This window comes from Hemicordylus capensis, chromosome 2, assembly GCF_027244095.1.
Source record: "Hemicordylus capensis ecotype Gifberg chromosome 2, rHemCap1.1.pri, whole genome shotgun sequence".
Classification (NCBI taxonomy): Eukaryota; Metazoa; Chordata; class Lepidosauria; order Squamata; family Cordylidae; genus Hemicordylus; species Hemicordylus capensis.
This window is the reverse complement of record NC_069658.1, coordinates 97037336-97054469: the sequence shown is the minus strand read 5'-3', so window position 1 is coordinate 97054469 and position 17134 is coordinate 97037336. Positions and strand designations below refer to the sequence as shown.

The following is a 17134-nucleotide window of genomic DNA, read 5'->3' as shown; positions in this document are numbered from 1 at the left end:
ACATACCATGGGTACACAGACCATTCCTATACCTAGAAGTATTGCAACACAAACAACAATGGCAAATCATCATCTGAGAAAAACACAAGGTCTGATCAGGCATCTGCAAAAAGAACCACTTCCTCAATGGAAAGTAATGGCGAAACTGCTTGCCCAAGCAAACCAAGAAACAGTTCCATGGTACAATCTAACACAGGCACCCATTCAGGAGTCCAGGTGGATTCAACAGATGAAGAGGAAGATTATGCCACGGATTCCTCAGATAAGGAATCCAATGAGCACAACTCTGATCCAAGCCAAAATGTTCCAGATCTGGATGAACCAGTTCATAATTTCATTAAAAAAGATTGCAGGAATACAACCTGTATACTTTACCAGCAATCACAAATTCAGCAAAATCAGCATAGGAGGTTATCCAGACATCCAAACGCCACACAATACCTGCGGACAAGGAGAGGCACAAACTAGATGTCTTACGACGAAGATCCTATGCTACTGCATGCCTAACAATACAAAATCGCCAATTACTTGGCATGCTTATCAAAATATACATTCCTTGTGGGAAACACTGTTTAAAGAACGCACTGCTTTGACACCAGAGGTGTGGTGTGGCGTTTTTCGCTTTTGGAGGTTGATGCACAATCTATCACCAATGAGTTTGGTACAGGATGTTTCATAAGATACTCATTTTCATTTTCTTGTATCCTATACAATGTCTCTAATCTTTTTGACGTTGGAGTGTATGTCTGAATAACCTCCCATGCTGCTTTTGTGGTTACTGGTAACATTGGTAAGTATCCTTAGATGAGGATTTCTTCGCCATTGTTGTTTGTGTTGCAATACTTCTAGGTATAGGAATGGTCTGTGTACCCATGGTATGTCGCCTTATTTGTTCTATTGGCAATTGTGTCTGTGTTTGAGTGGACATTGCTAAATGGAAGCATGGTGGAGAAATAATTGGTGGTGGAAGAAAATTTGTTTGTATTGCAGCATCCTGATTTTCTTATTGTGATACTAACTGTTAGTCTGCACTGATGCATCTTGATTTTCATTTATAGTTGGCGTAACTCGAGTTGCCATAACTCGAGTTACCATTTGTATCAACTGCGGAGTTACCATTCTTTGAGTCTTCCATATCTTAAATTGTGTGTACTCTTCTGGTGAGATGGTAATTGAAGCATCTCCCCACCCCCTTTCTGGAAGCAGTCCATGTATTAGGGTGGTTTCATACATATTTCCTATCGATATCAAGAGTGTCCTTAGAACTGGTGGCATCTGTTCTAGTCCCTCTCCTTCTTCGATATCCAGCCCATGGCTAAGGAAGCCCTTGAAAGTGGTTGTTGAAAGTGTACTTTTGCTGGATTCTAAAAGTGCCTTGATGTCAAATGCTGTTGATGGATCTAATGCTGCTTTGGTATCGAGCTTGGCTTCGTGGTCGATGTTGAAGATTATCAGCAATCCTCCTCCAGACTTCGATGCCATGGATGACACTACTGATAGGAGCTGTCTCAGTGTTGATGGAGACTGTTGAGGCGTAGATGCCGGCGACAAAGATTGCTCAATGTCGAGGCTTCAATGTCAACACATCCCTCGCACTGTGATGTTCTTTCGATGCCAAAGAGCTTGTGGAAGCCAACACGGACTCTCTTATATGCTGTACCCCAGTAGGAGAGGGGGTCATTTTGGATATTCTTGTTTTTTTCATAGTGTTTAGTAGGTTTCTACAATTTATTTCTATTTTTTTTTGCGGGTGGTGCATTGGTATCAGCTTCGCTCTTTCTTTTAGATCTGTCCCATTGGGAATGAGATTCTGGGACAGCTGGCTTCTTAAAGGACATTCCCGCCTTCAAAGTTGTAGCCGTAGCCCCTGGCACTGAGGACTTAGACTGCATATTTGTGGCAGTCCTCTGCACCATTTTCAACATCAAGCATGACAACATTGAGGGAGGTTGCGGCATAGCTTTTCCTGGACTCAGTGCGCTCTTCAATAATGCCACTTTCAAGCAGGCAGCCCAATTTTTAGGGTCTGTTTAGAAAAAGAGCTGTAGATTAAGCAGGATGTAGCGCTATGCCCAAACACAACACACAAAACTAGTGTCCATCTGTTGAGGGGAGTTTGCTCTTGCAGTTTAATGTAAAGTGTGCTGTCGAGTTGATTTCGACTCCTGGCGCCCACACACCTTCTAAAGGTGGTTTCCCCCCTAGGTGCTTTCGCACACACGTAAGGCACGTAAGGGGTTTCGTTAATAAGAGTAGTCGATGTTTGTTCCATATTTTGCCCGTAATTTCCACCAAACACCAAATCCAAATGTTAGGCGTAACTCAGTCTATTTAGCGTTTTCCAAATATCCATGTAAAACATAAATACTTATCGCAACCCATAGAGTAGTCTTGCCATTCTGTAGTCTAATCCATTTAATTTCAATCTTAATCAACTGTATTTTCTTTTCTAAGGAACTAAGTGATCATATTGGCAGTTAGAAAGAAACTGGAAAAAGGATGCCAAACCGCCAGTATTAATAAATGCAGAGCACATGCAGCAAGCAGTTGGGGGCGTGTCGAGGAGCTAACAAGTTTTACCCGAAGCGGTCTGTGCAGGTGTGGAGCCCACTATTTATGAGTGTTGCTGGATCACTATCCGTATCAAAATGCTATTTCACTTTAAAATAACTATCCGAAGACACAGCAAGAATAGCCACCGAACTGCATTTATGGGTAGCTGAACCTTCTCATCTCCAGTTCATCCCAGGGCAGTACAAATGTTGAAACCCAGCTACCTGCCCATCCTGAAGGGATGACAATTCATATCCATCCCTGTGTGACACTTGGAACTCTTAATATATTCAAGTAAATTATTTGAATATTTGTGTTAACACAAACTCATCAGAAGAGATCAATCCAACATAATAAACAATGTATCAGCCACTGGAGCTTTAAGAACAAATGTCTAATTTTCTCTATCAAGCCTAAGCAGGCTCATAGGGGGGGAAAGGGGGTGCCTTCGCTGACTATGGGGCAGCTATCCCGGTGGTGGTGGGGAATAGAAGACGTAACGTTGACAGGTCAGCAGGCTGTTCCAGGGGAAGGGTAGTCAGAAATTTAATAGCTGTCTCCCCTTCTGGCTGTCCTGCCAGCTCTTTGACCTCAGGGAGCACTGCCAACAACCCACATAGCCTTACCCTGCTCCTCTGTAATGCCAGGTCGATCCAAAATAAACCTGAACTCATTCATGATTTGATCATGGATGAAGGGGCCGACCTTGTCTGTATTACTGAGACTTGGTTGTGGGAGGCTAGTGGTACAGTTTGGTCCCAGCTTCTCCCTCCAGGATATTCTGTAGAGGAGCAGGTGAGGGGACATGGGCGGGGAGGTGGAGTGGCTGTGGTCTATAAGGATAACTTCTCCCTTACCAGGGTCCCTGTTAGGGCATCGGACCATATTGAATGTGTGTACTTGAGTTTGGGGACCAGGGATAGATTGGGACTTCTGCTGATGTACCGATTGCCCTGCTGCAGAGCAGAATCCCTTACTGAGCTCACGGACTTGGCTGCGGAACTCGCGTTGGAGTCTCCAAGACTCTTGGTGCTGGGGGACTTCAATGTTCATTTTGGGTCCAATCTGTCCAGGGTAGCTCAGGAGTTCATAGCAGCCATGACAACTATGGGCCTATCCCAAGTGAATCATGTGCTTGATTTGGTCTTTTACTCTGATCAAAGTGGTGTTCCGTGGGTGGGGACTCCTGTGATTTCCCTATTGTCATGGACGGACCACCATCTGGTTAAGGTTGGACTCACAACCACTTCCCACCTCCGCAGGGGCGAGAGGCCTATTAGAATGGTCCGCCCGAAGAGGTTATTGGATCCAGTAAGATTCCAAGAAGCCTTGGAGAGATTCAATGTTGGTTTTGCCAGTGATCCTGTTGATGCCCTGGTTGAGAATTGGAACAACTTGCTCACCAGGGCAGTAGACACGATTGCTCCCAAGCGTCCCCCCCCCGACCCACTTCAAAATTGGTCCCTTAGTATATGGAAGATCTACGGGGGCTGAAGCGGCAAGGTAGGTGACTGGAGCACAAGTAGAGAGAGACTCAACTGGAATTCAACAGATTGCGACATAGAGCACATTTAAAAATCTATGCTCAGGCAATATGTGTGGCAAAGAAGCAGTTCTTTTCTGCCGTTCATGTCCAGTGGAGTTGTTCAGGGTTGTGAGGGGACTAGTATCTGCTCCCCCTCCCTTGAACCAGAATTTGGAGTCATCAGTTACTCGCTGCAATGTGTTTAAAGAGGTTTTTTGCAGATAAAATCTCTCTGATTCAGGCCAACCTAGATAGAGACTCCACAATTAATTTGATGTCTGAACTGGAGGTGCCCAACAACTCCTCTTATGTGATTCGACTGGATTGGTTTCAGTTTGTGACTCCTGAGGATGTGGACAAGCTGCTTGGAGTGGTGAGGCCCACCACTTGTTCTCTTGACCCTGGTCCCTCATGGCTTGTTCTATCTAGCAGGGAGTCTGTTGTAGACAGCCCGGTGGAAATCGTAAATGCTTCTCTGAGGGAGGGCAGGATGCCTCCTTGACTTAAGTAAAAAATCATTAGACCTCTTTTAAAGAAGCCTGCATTAGATCCCTCAGAGATGAGCAATTATAGGCCTGTTTCCAACTTCCCATGGCTGGGCAAGGTAATTGAGAGGGTGGTGGCCTCTTAGCTCCAGGCGGTCTTGGAGGAAACTGATTATCTAGACCCATTTCAAACTGGTTTTTGGACAGGGTATGGGGTGGAGACTGCCTTGGTCGGCCTGATGGATGATCTCCTATTGGGAATTGAAAGAGGAAGTGTGACTCTGTTGCTCCTTTTGGCTCTCAGTGGCTTTCGATACTATCGACCATAGTATCCTTCTGGAACGTCTGAGGGTGTTGGGGGTGGGAGGCACTGTTTTACAGTGGTTCCGCTCCTACCTCTCAACAGATTCCAGATGGTGTCGACTGGAGACTGTTGCTCTTGGAAATCTGAGCTTAAGTATGGTGTCCCTCAAGGCTCCGTACTCTCTCCAATGCTTTTTAACATCTACATGAAACCGCTAGGAGAGATCATTGGGGATTTGGAGCTGGGTGTTACCAGTATGCTGATGACACCCAGATCTACTTCTCCATGTCAACCTCTTCAGGAGCTGCCATATCCTCCCAAAATGCCTGCCTGGAAGCAGTAACGGGCTGGATGAGGGAGAATAAACTGAAACTGAATCCAGATAAGACAGAGGTACTTATTGTGTGGAGTCAGAACTCTAAAGAAGATTTTGATTTACCTGTTCTAGATGGGGTCATACTTCCCCAAAAGGAACAGGTTCGCCATCTGGGAGTACTTCTGGATTCACACCTCTCCCTGGTTTCTAAGGTTGAAGTGGTGGCCAGGGGTGCTTTCTATCAGCTCCGGCTGATACGCCAGCTGCACCCATTTCTTAAGATCAATGACCTCAAAACAATGGTACATCTGTTGGTAACCTCCAGACTTGACTTCTGTAATGCACTCTACGTGGGGCTGCCTTTGTACGTAGTCTGGAAACTTCAGTTGGTTCAGAATGCGGCAGCCAGGTTGGTCTCTGGGTCATCTTAGAGAGACAACGTTACTCCTTTACTGATGGAGCTACAGTGGCTGCCAATAGGTTTCCGGCCAAAATACAAAGTGCTAGTTATAAAGCCCTAAACAGCTTAAGCCCTGGTATTTAAGAGAGCGTCTTATTCACTATGAGCCCCATCACCCATTGAGGTCATCTGAGGAAGTCCATCTCCAGTTACCACCAACTCGTTTGGTGGCTACACAGAGACAGGCCTTCTCAGTCAATGCCCCGAGATTGTGGAATGCACTCCCTGCTGAGGTACGATCCTCGCCATCTCTGGCAATTTTCAAAAAACACCTGAAAACCCATCTTTTTGCCCAAGCTTTCTCAGCTTCCTAATTTTTTTAGGTTTTAATTTCTGGTTTATTTTTCAATTGTTCAATTGTTTTAAGTTTTTTGTATATGTTTTTAACTTGTTTTATGCTATTGTTAACCACCCAGAGACAAAAGTTTGGGATGGTGTATAAATTTGATAAATAAAATAAATATGTATTTGTTTCTTATGGCAAACTTGAAATGTAGGCTTATAAAACTACCTTGAATTTTTGTAAGTGTCCTAGAAACGGGGCTTCATTATGTTAGCAGAATCTTCTTTCACGTATGACTAAATGACATATATGTGCTAATTATGCATCCCTGTTAATTTCACTATACAGCAAGATTACTCAGAAGACTGTATCAGAAGTCAAAGCAAGAACGGCAATACATCTTTTACGAGGATAGCATTTACTTTCACTCTCAGCAACAATAAATTGTATTTGAAGACAACATTATCTGCTTTATCTTCATTACCTGGAATCAACAAAAACACTAGAGATCTCAGGTATGCACAAGACTGAAAAATAATATTAAGCTAGCTGCTGAATGCCCTCAGAGACTAGGCCATAATTATGTTTGTTTATGATATCAGACCCTTGATAATTAGAGCTACTACTAACAAATAATTCTCAATGTTTCTCTTATGTTTTTAAATCTTTTAGTCACTGGGCACATGCAATCCAAACCAGCTCCTTCATTATTCTTGATTATACATTCATCAGCCCAGAAGACATTAATCTAATATTGTTCATATGAGGTAGAATCCACAGTTCCAAATGTCCTCACATTCATAACTGTATCAGAGATATGGGAGATGAGAAAACAAGGTGTCAAAAAGAGTCAGGCACAAAGGATACCTGTGATGCGTAGAAGACTTGCTCAGGCCCTCTCACTAACAAATAAAGCCCAGACTTACTACTCATGCAAGCATTTCCTCTTGGTAATAATCTAAGATTGAGTCCAGCTTCATGAAAATACAACATTTGCTATAGCTTAGTTTTCATGACAGAACAAAAGCAAACCACAACAGGATATTTTCACTGATGTCCCATTATCAAGAAAACATTGGGAGACTGTAGATCTAGTGATTTTTCCCAAGAGTTTAATTAATATCAAGTTATCAATTTGTCAGTATTGGTAACTACAGCAGAACCTGGTTATATGCAGAACTACTATTTGTGGCTCCACATATCTGTGGGGTGTCTCACTGACATCCGTTTTCAGTATCCGCGAATATGAAAGGGTTAAAACCCACGTATCTGCAGTTCCTATAAGGCCAGAAGTGACAGCGGAGGTCACTTCCGCCCACCATTTTGTCTCCAGGGAGCCATTTTGTGGCTCCTTTCCTTCCAAAAAAGGATTTTAAAAAACTATTTTCCATGATTTGGGGGGCATTTCGGGGCACATGGGGGGATTCCTGGCCACATACTCTTGGAACACACCACCGTAAGTTTTTTTGAGTTATTCTACCAATTTTGGACATTTCCCCCCTTTTCCCCACAACTTCAGAACCTAACCTCCCTTTCCCCATAATGACAACTCGTTACTCGCGGTTCCATTACTTGCGACAGTAGAAGGAACAGAACCCCCTGAGTAATGAAGTTTTCCTGTACTTTTTATATCTCTGCACAGCACAATGGGAGTCTGGAGTAGCTGAGGTTCTATACTACAATAACAAACTTTAGTAGAGTTTGCACAGTGCATCTGAAGCCATGTATTTTTGACTTTGTGAAAAAGAGAGCGATTGTGACAGAAAAAGGGGAAACATAGACCGTCTACATGTTGGATTCCCCCCCCCCATTTGAAATACAAGGATCAAGGAAACCGCACACACCCATTCACTGTCAACTATCGTACAAAAGGAGTTCAAGAGACCCCGATGTTATGAAGGAGAAATATCCAATATTTCTTTCACATACATCAGAGTTCGCATGTGACTTGCAGCCATTCTCTTCTTCCTTGTGGAAGAAAAGGAATAAAGTTTGAGTAAAATATCTGTGAATTCTAATACTCCTATGCTTTTAATAAAAATAATTTTAGCATTTATATAGTGCTTAGAAGTTCAATGAAATCTATCTATCTATCTATCTATCTTAGTAAACAATACAACTTCCCATAGGATAGGTTGATGCTATTGTCCCATACTGCAGATGGAGTGGGGTGAGAAACAGAGGCCTAGTGATAATACATTGCCTAAGGCCTGAGTTCATGGTCAAGGTGGAATTTGAACTGGGGATTTCCAAGTCTACTATTAGCCACTACATGAGATAAAAATATAACTCCCTTTTTATATTTCATATTATATGGAACAAAATGACTAGTACTTGCAGGGAAAAGTAGTTCTTCATTCAAAAAATCATTGCCGCATATTAGCTAACAGTTATGGCCACAAACATTCCTATTGACAAAACCCCCAAATTTAAATGTTTTAAATTTAAATTTTGCTGTAAACTTTTGAAGCTCAAATACCTTTAGAAAGAAAGAGGCAAGCTTACCTTTGCACGCCATAAGGTCTTTCAAGAATGGGCTCTTTAAATGGAGGTGGAATGTGTCCAAAATAGTCAGGATAAGCAACTTCTGAATATTCGGGAACAGACTTCGTATTTTTCACAATCTCAATATAAAGTTCTGGGTCATGGAGTTGTAATGCCTCAGGCACCTCAAACATCACTTGCTCTCCCAAAGAAATTGAACAAGGAACTTCCTCCTCTTCAGGATCGGCTCCAGTACAGCACAGCTTTCCCAGCTGGACTGACCGTCCCTCACACAAAACACTTCCACAGGATGAAACATGTTGAAATGGTTTGTTACAGGCAGCTTCACTGAGGCTAGTCTTGCACTCTTTTTTTGTCATGGCCCTTGTACTGCAAGACTGTTCATTTTTGGAAGTATTTTGCAAAGTAATTTTGTCAAAGTCTTTTACTATTTCATGGTTTAGGCACTGACAAGATGAAAGCAACTTTATTTTATCACCTTGATGTTGTAAACTATTGTCCATATTACTATCACTCTTTACCAGACCCAAAAAGATTGGTCTTTTATTACAGTCCTCTGCTTGTAAAGGATGATTCTCCCTCACAGGTGTTTGTGTTGTGTAGTTTGCTGAAGACTGCTCAACTCCAGCAGTAGGAACAACAATAGGCCCTCCTAGTGTTATATTGGTCGAAAAAGGCTTTGGTTCCTTGGAAATGAGGTCATATTCCTTAACATTAAAGACAGAGGGGGAGGGAACATTGTTAGGAACATTTCAACATTTATACATCACAAAGTATACCAAAGCAATCTGGTCCCTGTCCAGAAGGCTTACAATCTAGATTTTGAGGAGGGGACAATCCTAAATGAATCACAAGAGAGAAAGTGTTCCAGGCAGAAGGAGAAACATATTGGAAGTTACAGAGGTTAGGGTGGAACAAAGAGAAAAAGGAACCAAATTCAGCTAATTAGGAATAAGAGACAGAAATAAGAGTACAAGAGGACAGAGATATAGCAGGAGGTAACAAGTTGTACTGGTAAACACCAATACAAAAATTGACAGAGAGTCACTTCCTAAGCCTTGGTCTTTCAGAGCAGTACTCATTTTCTGACAGCGACCAGCCAGATACCATTAGAAAATCACAAGTAGGGATGAAAAGGAGGGAAGCCCAGCTGTGATGGAGTTGTCATTAAGATGGCCAAGTGTTGGAACACAGTCTCTGAAAACGAGTGCTTTTTAGTCTAGGAACCAGGCTACTAATGGGGAGACTTGTTAAGGATGTACAGTATAAAATTATGACTTACATGTGTCTTCCTCTCTCATAATACTAGAATGTGGAGGTCACTCAATAAAGTTGAAGTGGTGTTCAGGACAAAAATTGAGTTCTCTACCAAAAGAAGTGGGGATGGCTACTAACTTGGATAGCTTTTAAAAAATAATTTGAGAAATTTGTGGAGGATAGGTGTGTCGATCTAATATATTGGCAGCTAAATGGAACCTCCATATACTTCTGAGTGACAGATGCTTGTGGCAGATGGGATTACCTCCTTTCTCATTCTACCCTCTAACGTTAACTAGAAAAGCCTCTGCTAAGATATTTTATCTTCTGTTCTGATGACTGTGTAAGATGACCTGAGCATAAGCAACTATTTTAGTATTACATACAAATAGAAAATACCTGATCTTGACAACTTTGAGATGGAAGAAGCAGCAGGTCTTGCCAACAGCTTAAATTCAGGAAAAGGAAAAAGAGGAGTCAATATAGGAGAGAAACACTGAGTTTTCAGTGGAAATATTAAGAAGCTCCATCTTTGGCAAGATTGGTTTGAGATGCTAATTGAACATTTCAGCGAGATATGAACTTAGACAGAAGTGGAGATATCAAGTGGAGAGAGAAAAAGAAGAGAATCAGAAGTATAAAACATGATAAAACAATGGTGCTACTGTGCTACACTTCTGTAAGTGTAGGAAAAAAGGAAAGGAAAGGAAAAGGCTAAGGACTGATGGAGAGAACAAGCAATCAGAAAAAGAGCAGCTTTTCAGACATCTCCTGGAGAACCAGAAGTGTCACAGAAGCTAGGGAATTCAACAGGACTAAAAGCAGCAGAGAGTTTAAGAATGAGAATCAAGAAAAGGTCATTAGTTGAAGAAAGGCCATTAGAAATACTGGTTACAGTGGTTTCAGGGAAGTATAGGTTACTCAGTTCTAGAAGTCTTGTACTAAAGATGAAGGAAATGTAGCAAGAAGAAGAGAAGGAGTTCTAAGCAAGTGTCTTGTCTTCAAGTATAGGAAGATTTGAACATGCCTGAAAAGTCAGTGGACAGTCTTACAGAGGAAAGGGATAGAGTATACAAAAGGAAGCATCAGAAAGGAAGTTCTAAAGGTTTAAGATTCTACCTGAAAATATTTGTAGGTTTAACATTTGGTTTACCATGACACAAGATGATACTGCAAATTATGGTATCTTCTCATTGTTTGAATATAAACCTTGCATGCTTTGAATGCTTATGTTCTATTTCAACAGAAGTAACAGTCCAATAAAATGTGTCTTATGCACTTGACATCTCTAGAACTATCTAGTTTTTATAAAATACTAACATCAATACCTGAAAGTCCTCTACAAGTTCTGGGAAAAATTGTTCATACATCCTCAGATCTTCTATGGGTCGTCCCAATTCCTGCTTTGGTTTCAATTTGTTGATATCAGTCTCTATATCATCATTCTGAAGAGAGAGAAAAGCCATACAATGTTTAAAAATCTTGTGCAATCAGCAACAACAGCCTTAGAGAAAAACACATTTAGAATGCCTAACAATTCTAAATACGGCAAATAAGGTTTTTGTATACCTCAAAAGGAAGCACAAGTGCTCTTATCAATTGATCAGCCAGCATTAAGAATGGCTTTACAATGAGAAACAAATGCATCCTAACCATTTGTTAGAAGCATTTTTGTACAGGTGGACTTCCCTACATGTAGAACTGACATCTACGGTTTTGGATATCCACGGTCAGGTAATTAAGACCCGGCCTCTGCATACGCCAAGTGCTTCCATGTTCATTTCAGTCAAAGAAGATTATCCCTATGTCAGTTCCTTCAACTATATACAGTAGATGGCTTCCTTCAGTGACTTGAGCAGAGTCCCACATATGCAAGAGCTTCACACAACTGTACATCAGGATAATAGAATATCAAGATTGTATGGTACTATCCAATTGGATTAGTCATCTTTTTTAACTCAGAGTGCTGTTTACATTAAAGGGATATTGGCTACGTGTCCTGTAGTGTAGCACAGGCGGTAGAGCCCCACCCATATCAACAAGGGGTTCTAATACACACAGCAATGCTGCTATGCAGGTTATGCACTACTTGAATTATACCCACTGCAAGTAGTGCACAGCCTGTGATTGCATGGGGCTAAGCTGTACTGGAAGAGCTCTCTTATGCAGCAATGTTGCCAAGTCTTTTAGTAACAGTTACAGAATGACTGTGATGGAGTGCTGATCAGTCTAGGATGGTTTCATGTCATGTGCTGTCTTTGAGGCTGAGGTCTCCTGTAGCTACTGTCTCAAGTGCATTGATCCAAATGTTCCCTCTAGCTTCCATTTTCACTGCATCCAATGGTCATATAGTGTGCGTTCGCAAGTGTTAAAATGTTTGGCTACTGGTTGGTCTAAATTTTTTTTTGTTATGATTGCAGACTTTTAATACTGAATCATGTACATAGGTCATTTGTTGTCTTACCCATGTATTGAATATTGCATCCTGGCCGTTTGCACTCAGTCAGGTAGATCACGTTACAGGATTTGCAGCTGATGTTCTGTTTGAATTCATACGTTTTCCCAGTCCCAGTCCCCTTGCAAGTAGATGTGTCACAGAAATAGATACAGGTGACACATCATTTTGAATCACAATGGTGTGATCCTGGATTCCTGACTGGTGACTTAATTACAGCTCTCACTAGCAATTTACCCAGATTTGGTGGCTGATGAAATGCTACAATAGGTGGTTTGCTGATTGCTTTAGAAAGATGATTAGTGTGGACTAAAATTGGATAGCTTCTGCTCTCAGCTCAGACACAGGGTTTGGGTGAAGCTCCAGTTGGAGGCCTAAAAGTTGCTGGGAAATCTCCCAGCCTAGACACTGGGTATGGCTATAAGCTTTGGCAGATCCAAGGGCAATGGTGGAACATGAACGCTGTCTGTACAAGTCTGCCTCTGCCACCTTTGCTGCTTCTCAGCCTCCAGGGGGATCCCCCAGCCCTGGATTTTGCCCTCATTTTTAATGTGTGTTGTGGGGAAGGCTTAGCCACTCTCCCAGCCCAGATGCATGGTGTGAGCCATAGATAAGGGGAGACATAACTAAGGACCCCTGACTGTGTGTTTAGGTTGATGGTGGGGAAGACTCCAAATGGCTGGGGATTTAAAACATTTAAAGGGATTATCTCAGCTGCTTCTCAGGAACCTAACCCCAAAAGGTTTAAACTTTGAAAGTTCATGGTACTTTCCTGTGATCTCTGCAATATTCAAGGTTCTCCTGTATCGGTTGAAAATGCACAGGAACGTAGGAAGCTGAATTATACCCCTGCTAACTCAGCAAAGAGACACCTTTTCAAGTGGTGATTATCTTATATTTAGCAGGAGGAGAACAACTGGCCCCATCCAAGCCCAGCACAGCATCACTCCAGTGGCTGTTGCTGGTATTTGCCTTATGTTTCTTTTTATATTGTGAGCCTTTTGGGGACAGAGGGCCTTCTTATTTATGTCTTGTTTATTTTTCTATGTAAACCGCTTTGGGAACTTTGGTTGAAGAGCGGTATATAAATATTCATAAATTTAAAAAAAAAACGAGTCAGACCACTGGTCCATCTAGCTCATCATTGTCTACACAGCCTGGCAGCAACATCTCCAAGGCAGGAGTCTCTCCCAGCCCTATCGTGGAGATGCTAGGGAGGGAACTTGGAACCTAGATGCTCTTCCCAGAGCGGCTCCATCCCCTAAGGGGAATATCTTACAGTGCTCACACATGTAGTCTCCCATTCAAGTGTAACCAGAGTGGACCCTGCTTAGCTAAGAGGACAATTCATGCTTGCTACCACAAGACCAGCTTGTGGTCTTAAATGTGACTTTAAAAAATTGTGGGAAAGAGTTCTACAGTACTGGGTCTCTAGAAGCATATACAGCTTTTGCCTTTACTGGAATTTGGCTGCCAGAACAGGATGGTGGCTGCTAGTTAGTGAAAGGGCAAGATCTGAGTCATGACCTCAGGACTTTGCTCAGCCATGAACACAACCTGAGAATGAAGGTGATTAACAGGAGCCAGTGATGTTCCTGCTAAAGCTATCTTTAAATGACTCTATCCCAACACACAAATGCTTTCATGCAGCAGAGGGCTGTCAACAAGGATCTCTGGATGCTCTCCTGATATATAAATGGTTCATAAGAGTAGACAATGGGGAAGAGGGGGAGAGACAATGGGGAAGCTCAACAAGTTTGTGAAACACTTCAGTCAAAAATAGGATGTAAGCAGAGATCCAAACACACACTATACAAATCTAGATGAGTTATTATTATTTATTATTTCTCCATTTGTTTTGACAACTAAACCACAGGGCATACAATGCAGTTAATGTATTTATAAGCAAGATACATAAACCACCTTTTTTTCCATTTCTGGCAAGCAATGAAAACCTCCCTTCAAAAGGATATAAGTATTTTCTGGATTCTAGTACTAACCTTAAAATGTTGATCTATGTCATCTTCAATGTCATTTTCAATCTCAGATTCTGTTTCGGTGTCATCATTGTCATCACTTTCATCTACTACGTCATCCACTGTGATATAAAATGCTCTATAAGTAGGGAAGATGTACGATTTCTACAATATGTACATCCCAGAAAAAAAATGATGCATGTGAAACTTTTCACTCACCAACTGAAACCTCAATAACCCATATGAATTAAAATCCCCATGAGACTACATGTTATAAACTTGATTACACAGATTCTCCGTGACAACAGAAATAACCTATTAGATAGTTTCACAGTAAAATTACCTAATGGAGTAGATCTACAATAGAATACTTTATACCATCTTGTTTTAGAGGTCTTCATAAAAACCTGTCATGGCTGCAGGTAACAAGAGAGTCTATTTTGAAATATTTAGGAAACATATCTTTGCCATGTAAAAAAGAAAAAAAATGTGGCAAATACAAACAGTGTAACGATGATATAAATGAAGCAGAATTAAATCAGTATGTTTTTATGCATTTTTATCTAGAAATTAACCATTAAAAATAAAAATAAATCAATTATTTAAGGGGATATAGGACAGCCATCTTCAAATATCTGAAGCACTCTCACACAGAAGGAGTGGACTTGTTCTCTGTTGCTCCTCAACAAGGAACAGTGTTAGGAAATTCTTCTTCACGTCTAGCCTAGCTGTAAGAGCTGTTCCAGAAGAGGACCAGCTCTCCTTTGGAGAGGAGAGCTGGTCTTGTGGTAGCAAGCATGACTTGTCCCCATAGCTAAGCAGGGTCTGTCCTGGTTGCATATGAATGGGAGACTTGATGTGTGAGCACTGCAAGAGATTCCCTTCAGGGGATGAAGCTGCTCTGGGAAGAGCAGAAGGTTTCAAGTTCCCTCCCTAGCTTCTCCAAGATAGGGCTGAGAGAGATTCCTGCCTGCAACCTTGGAGAAGCCGCTGCCAGTCTATGAAGACAATACTGAGCTAGATAGACCAATGGTCTGACTCAGTATATGACAGTTTCCTATGTTCCACAGTGGAACAGTCCAGGGATTCTCAGCGTTGGATTCCCAGGTGTTATTGGACTTCAACTCCCATAATCCCCAGCCAAAGGCCACTGGGGCTGGGGATTATGGGCATTGAAGTCCAATAAAATCTGTTGATCCAACATTGAGAATCCCTGTCTGTCTTGTGTAGTAGTTGGTTCCAGAGGGTTTCCAAAGAGGAACTGGATAGCTTTCTGCCAGAGATATTACGCAATTTTCTGCACTGAGCAAGGGGCTGGCCTAGAATACTTCCAAGGTTCCTTCCAACTCTAAAATTGTATTACTACGTTTGGCAATTTAACCAATCTACTCTGATATAGATATTATAAAATTTAGCTACACCAAAGCCCTATTAAAACATTATGTTGTATGAGAGAGAGAGAGAAACACGCTATCTAGTCCTTCTTACTGCTAAAATACTAATTTTATACTATTTAACACAGATTCTCCTTTTGTAAGCTATGCACAATTTTGTTTTAATGGAATGAAAAATACTATATTGTGTAATTTATATAGGATTATTTAAATTCATGCCTATATTTACACAGGAACTATTAAACAAAACAATAGAAATCTTAACTGGCACTGAATCATTCATTCCTTGCTGTTCGAGGTTTTTTTAAAGTCTTTAATAAATCTGAACTGATGAATTGGATGAAACTGTTTTCTATGTATCCAAAAACAATATATTTAATATATAAAAATAAAAATTTCCTATAGTGCCGAGAGCAGATGAGATTTAAACCATTATATTTCAAACTTAACCATACCTTCAGGAGGCAAACTATATAGCTGAGCCACCGGTCCATTTACAGGGATGACAGGTAGGTGGAAATGGAAAGCACTTTTAATGGTTGGTAGTGGAAGACGATTTTTAGGATAGCATTTCCTCATTATTAGACTGGAAGTGTTGACTAGTGGATCAAGAGTTCTTACTGCAAGACATTCCTATTACAACAAATAAGTCATTATAAAATAAATAATTGCATATCATATATCAACCATGGCTCTACTGTGGTAATTCATGGCAGTGTGAACTTATAAGGGTGCTCATTTGACATCAAACACATGTTTCATTTGTTCACGATACTTACGACAATTTGAAAACTTAAAAAGCATCAGCAAAACTGACTAGAATTATGGTTGATGAAAGACTGAGGTAGAAGAGCCCACTAGGGGGAGCGGGTTCCTGCCTTTTCTTCCAAATACAGTAAAGCTCTAGAAAGGGTCGAGTTGTGGCTCTGTGCAGGCACGCAAATTCAAGTGTGATGCACAGACACCATGAAGAAGAACACAGGTTTCAGCTCTGTTCAAGGTGCAAGACCCACTCCCTGAATGTCAACCTGTTGTGCTCAGAAACTATCCACCCTTTGGAAATACTATTACTGGGCATTTATGTTTCCAGGCAATCAGGCTTTTGTTGTCTAACTGTTAGACAACATAGACTCTAACACTTTCTGACATGCGCATGTGTACTGGGCACTTCCGGTCCAAGGAGAAACCAGGACAGCAAGGAGGTACACTGCCACCCCGCTGGACCATTTTAAAAAGATAGTGCCAGTGAGGAAAACGCGGCAGGAGGGGTAAAAGCACCCTTCTCCTTCCTTAAAGACATCCCCCCCCCTTCGAATCAGCTGAACCACTGGACATTCAAACCTGTTCGGAGGCCTGTAAAAGGGCCTCCAAACCGGTTTGTGCACATCCCTAATCAGTTTCCTCCAAGACTGTCTGGATCTGAGAGGCCACCACCCTCTCAGTTACCTTGCCCAGCCACGGAAGTTTGGAAACAGGCTATAGTTGCTTAACCCTAAGGGATCCACTCCAGGCTTCTTCAGAAGGTCTGATGATTGCCTCCTTAAGACAGTGAGGCATCCTGCCCTCCTTCAGTGAAGCATTTATAATATCTACCAGGCCTACTACAACAATATAGTATATC

At 41.6% G+C, this 17134-nt stretch overlaps 1 protein-coding gene across 7 annotated transcripts in view; it reads right to left on the bottom strand.

Moving 5' to 3' along the window:
• Positions 1 to 17134, bottom strand: part of AGTPBP1 (ATP/GTP binding carboxypeptidase 1) — an 80291-nt gene that overhangs the window by 25305 nt on the left and 37852 nt on the right. For 5 of the 7 annotated variants that reach the window (XM_053295462.1, XM_053295464.1, XM_053295460.1 and 2 more), the window contains 5 exons: positions 15969 to 16146; positions 14144 to 14241; positions 11017 to 11133; positions 8432 to 9138; positions 7856 to 7894 (listed from right to left, as the gene is read on the bottom strand). In XM_053295462.1, the coding sequence (XP_053151437.1) occupies positions 7856 to 7894; positions 8432 to 9138; positions 11017 to 11133; positions 14144 to 14241; positions 15969 to 16146 (1139 nt within the window). The remainder of the gene's footprint in view (positions 1 to 7855; positions 7895 to 8431; positions 9139 to 11016; positions 11134 to 14143; positions 14242 to 15968; positions 16147 to 17134) is intronic. The other 2 variants (XM_053295461.1, XM_053295463.1) reach the window with 1 other exon arrangement.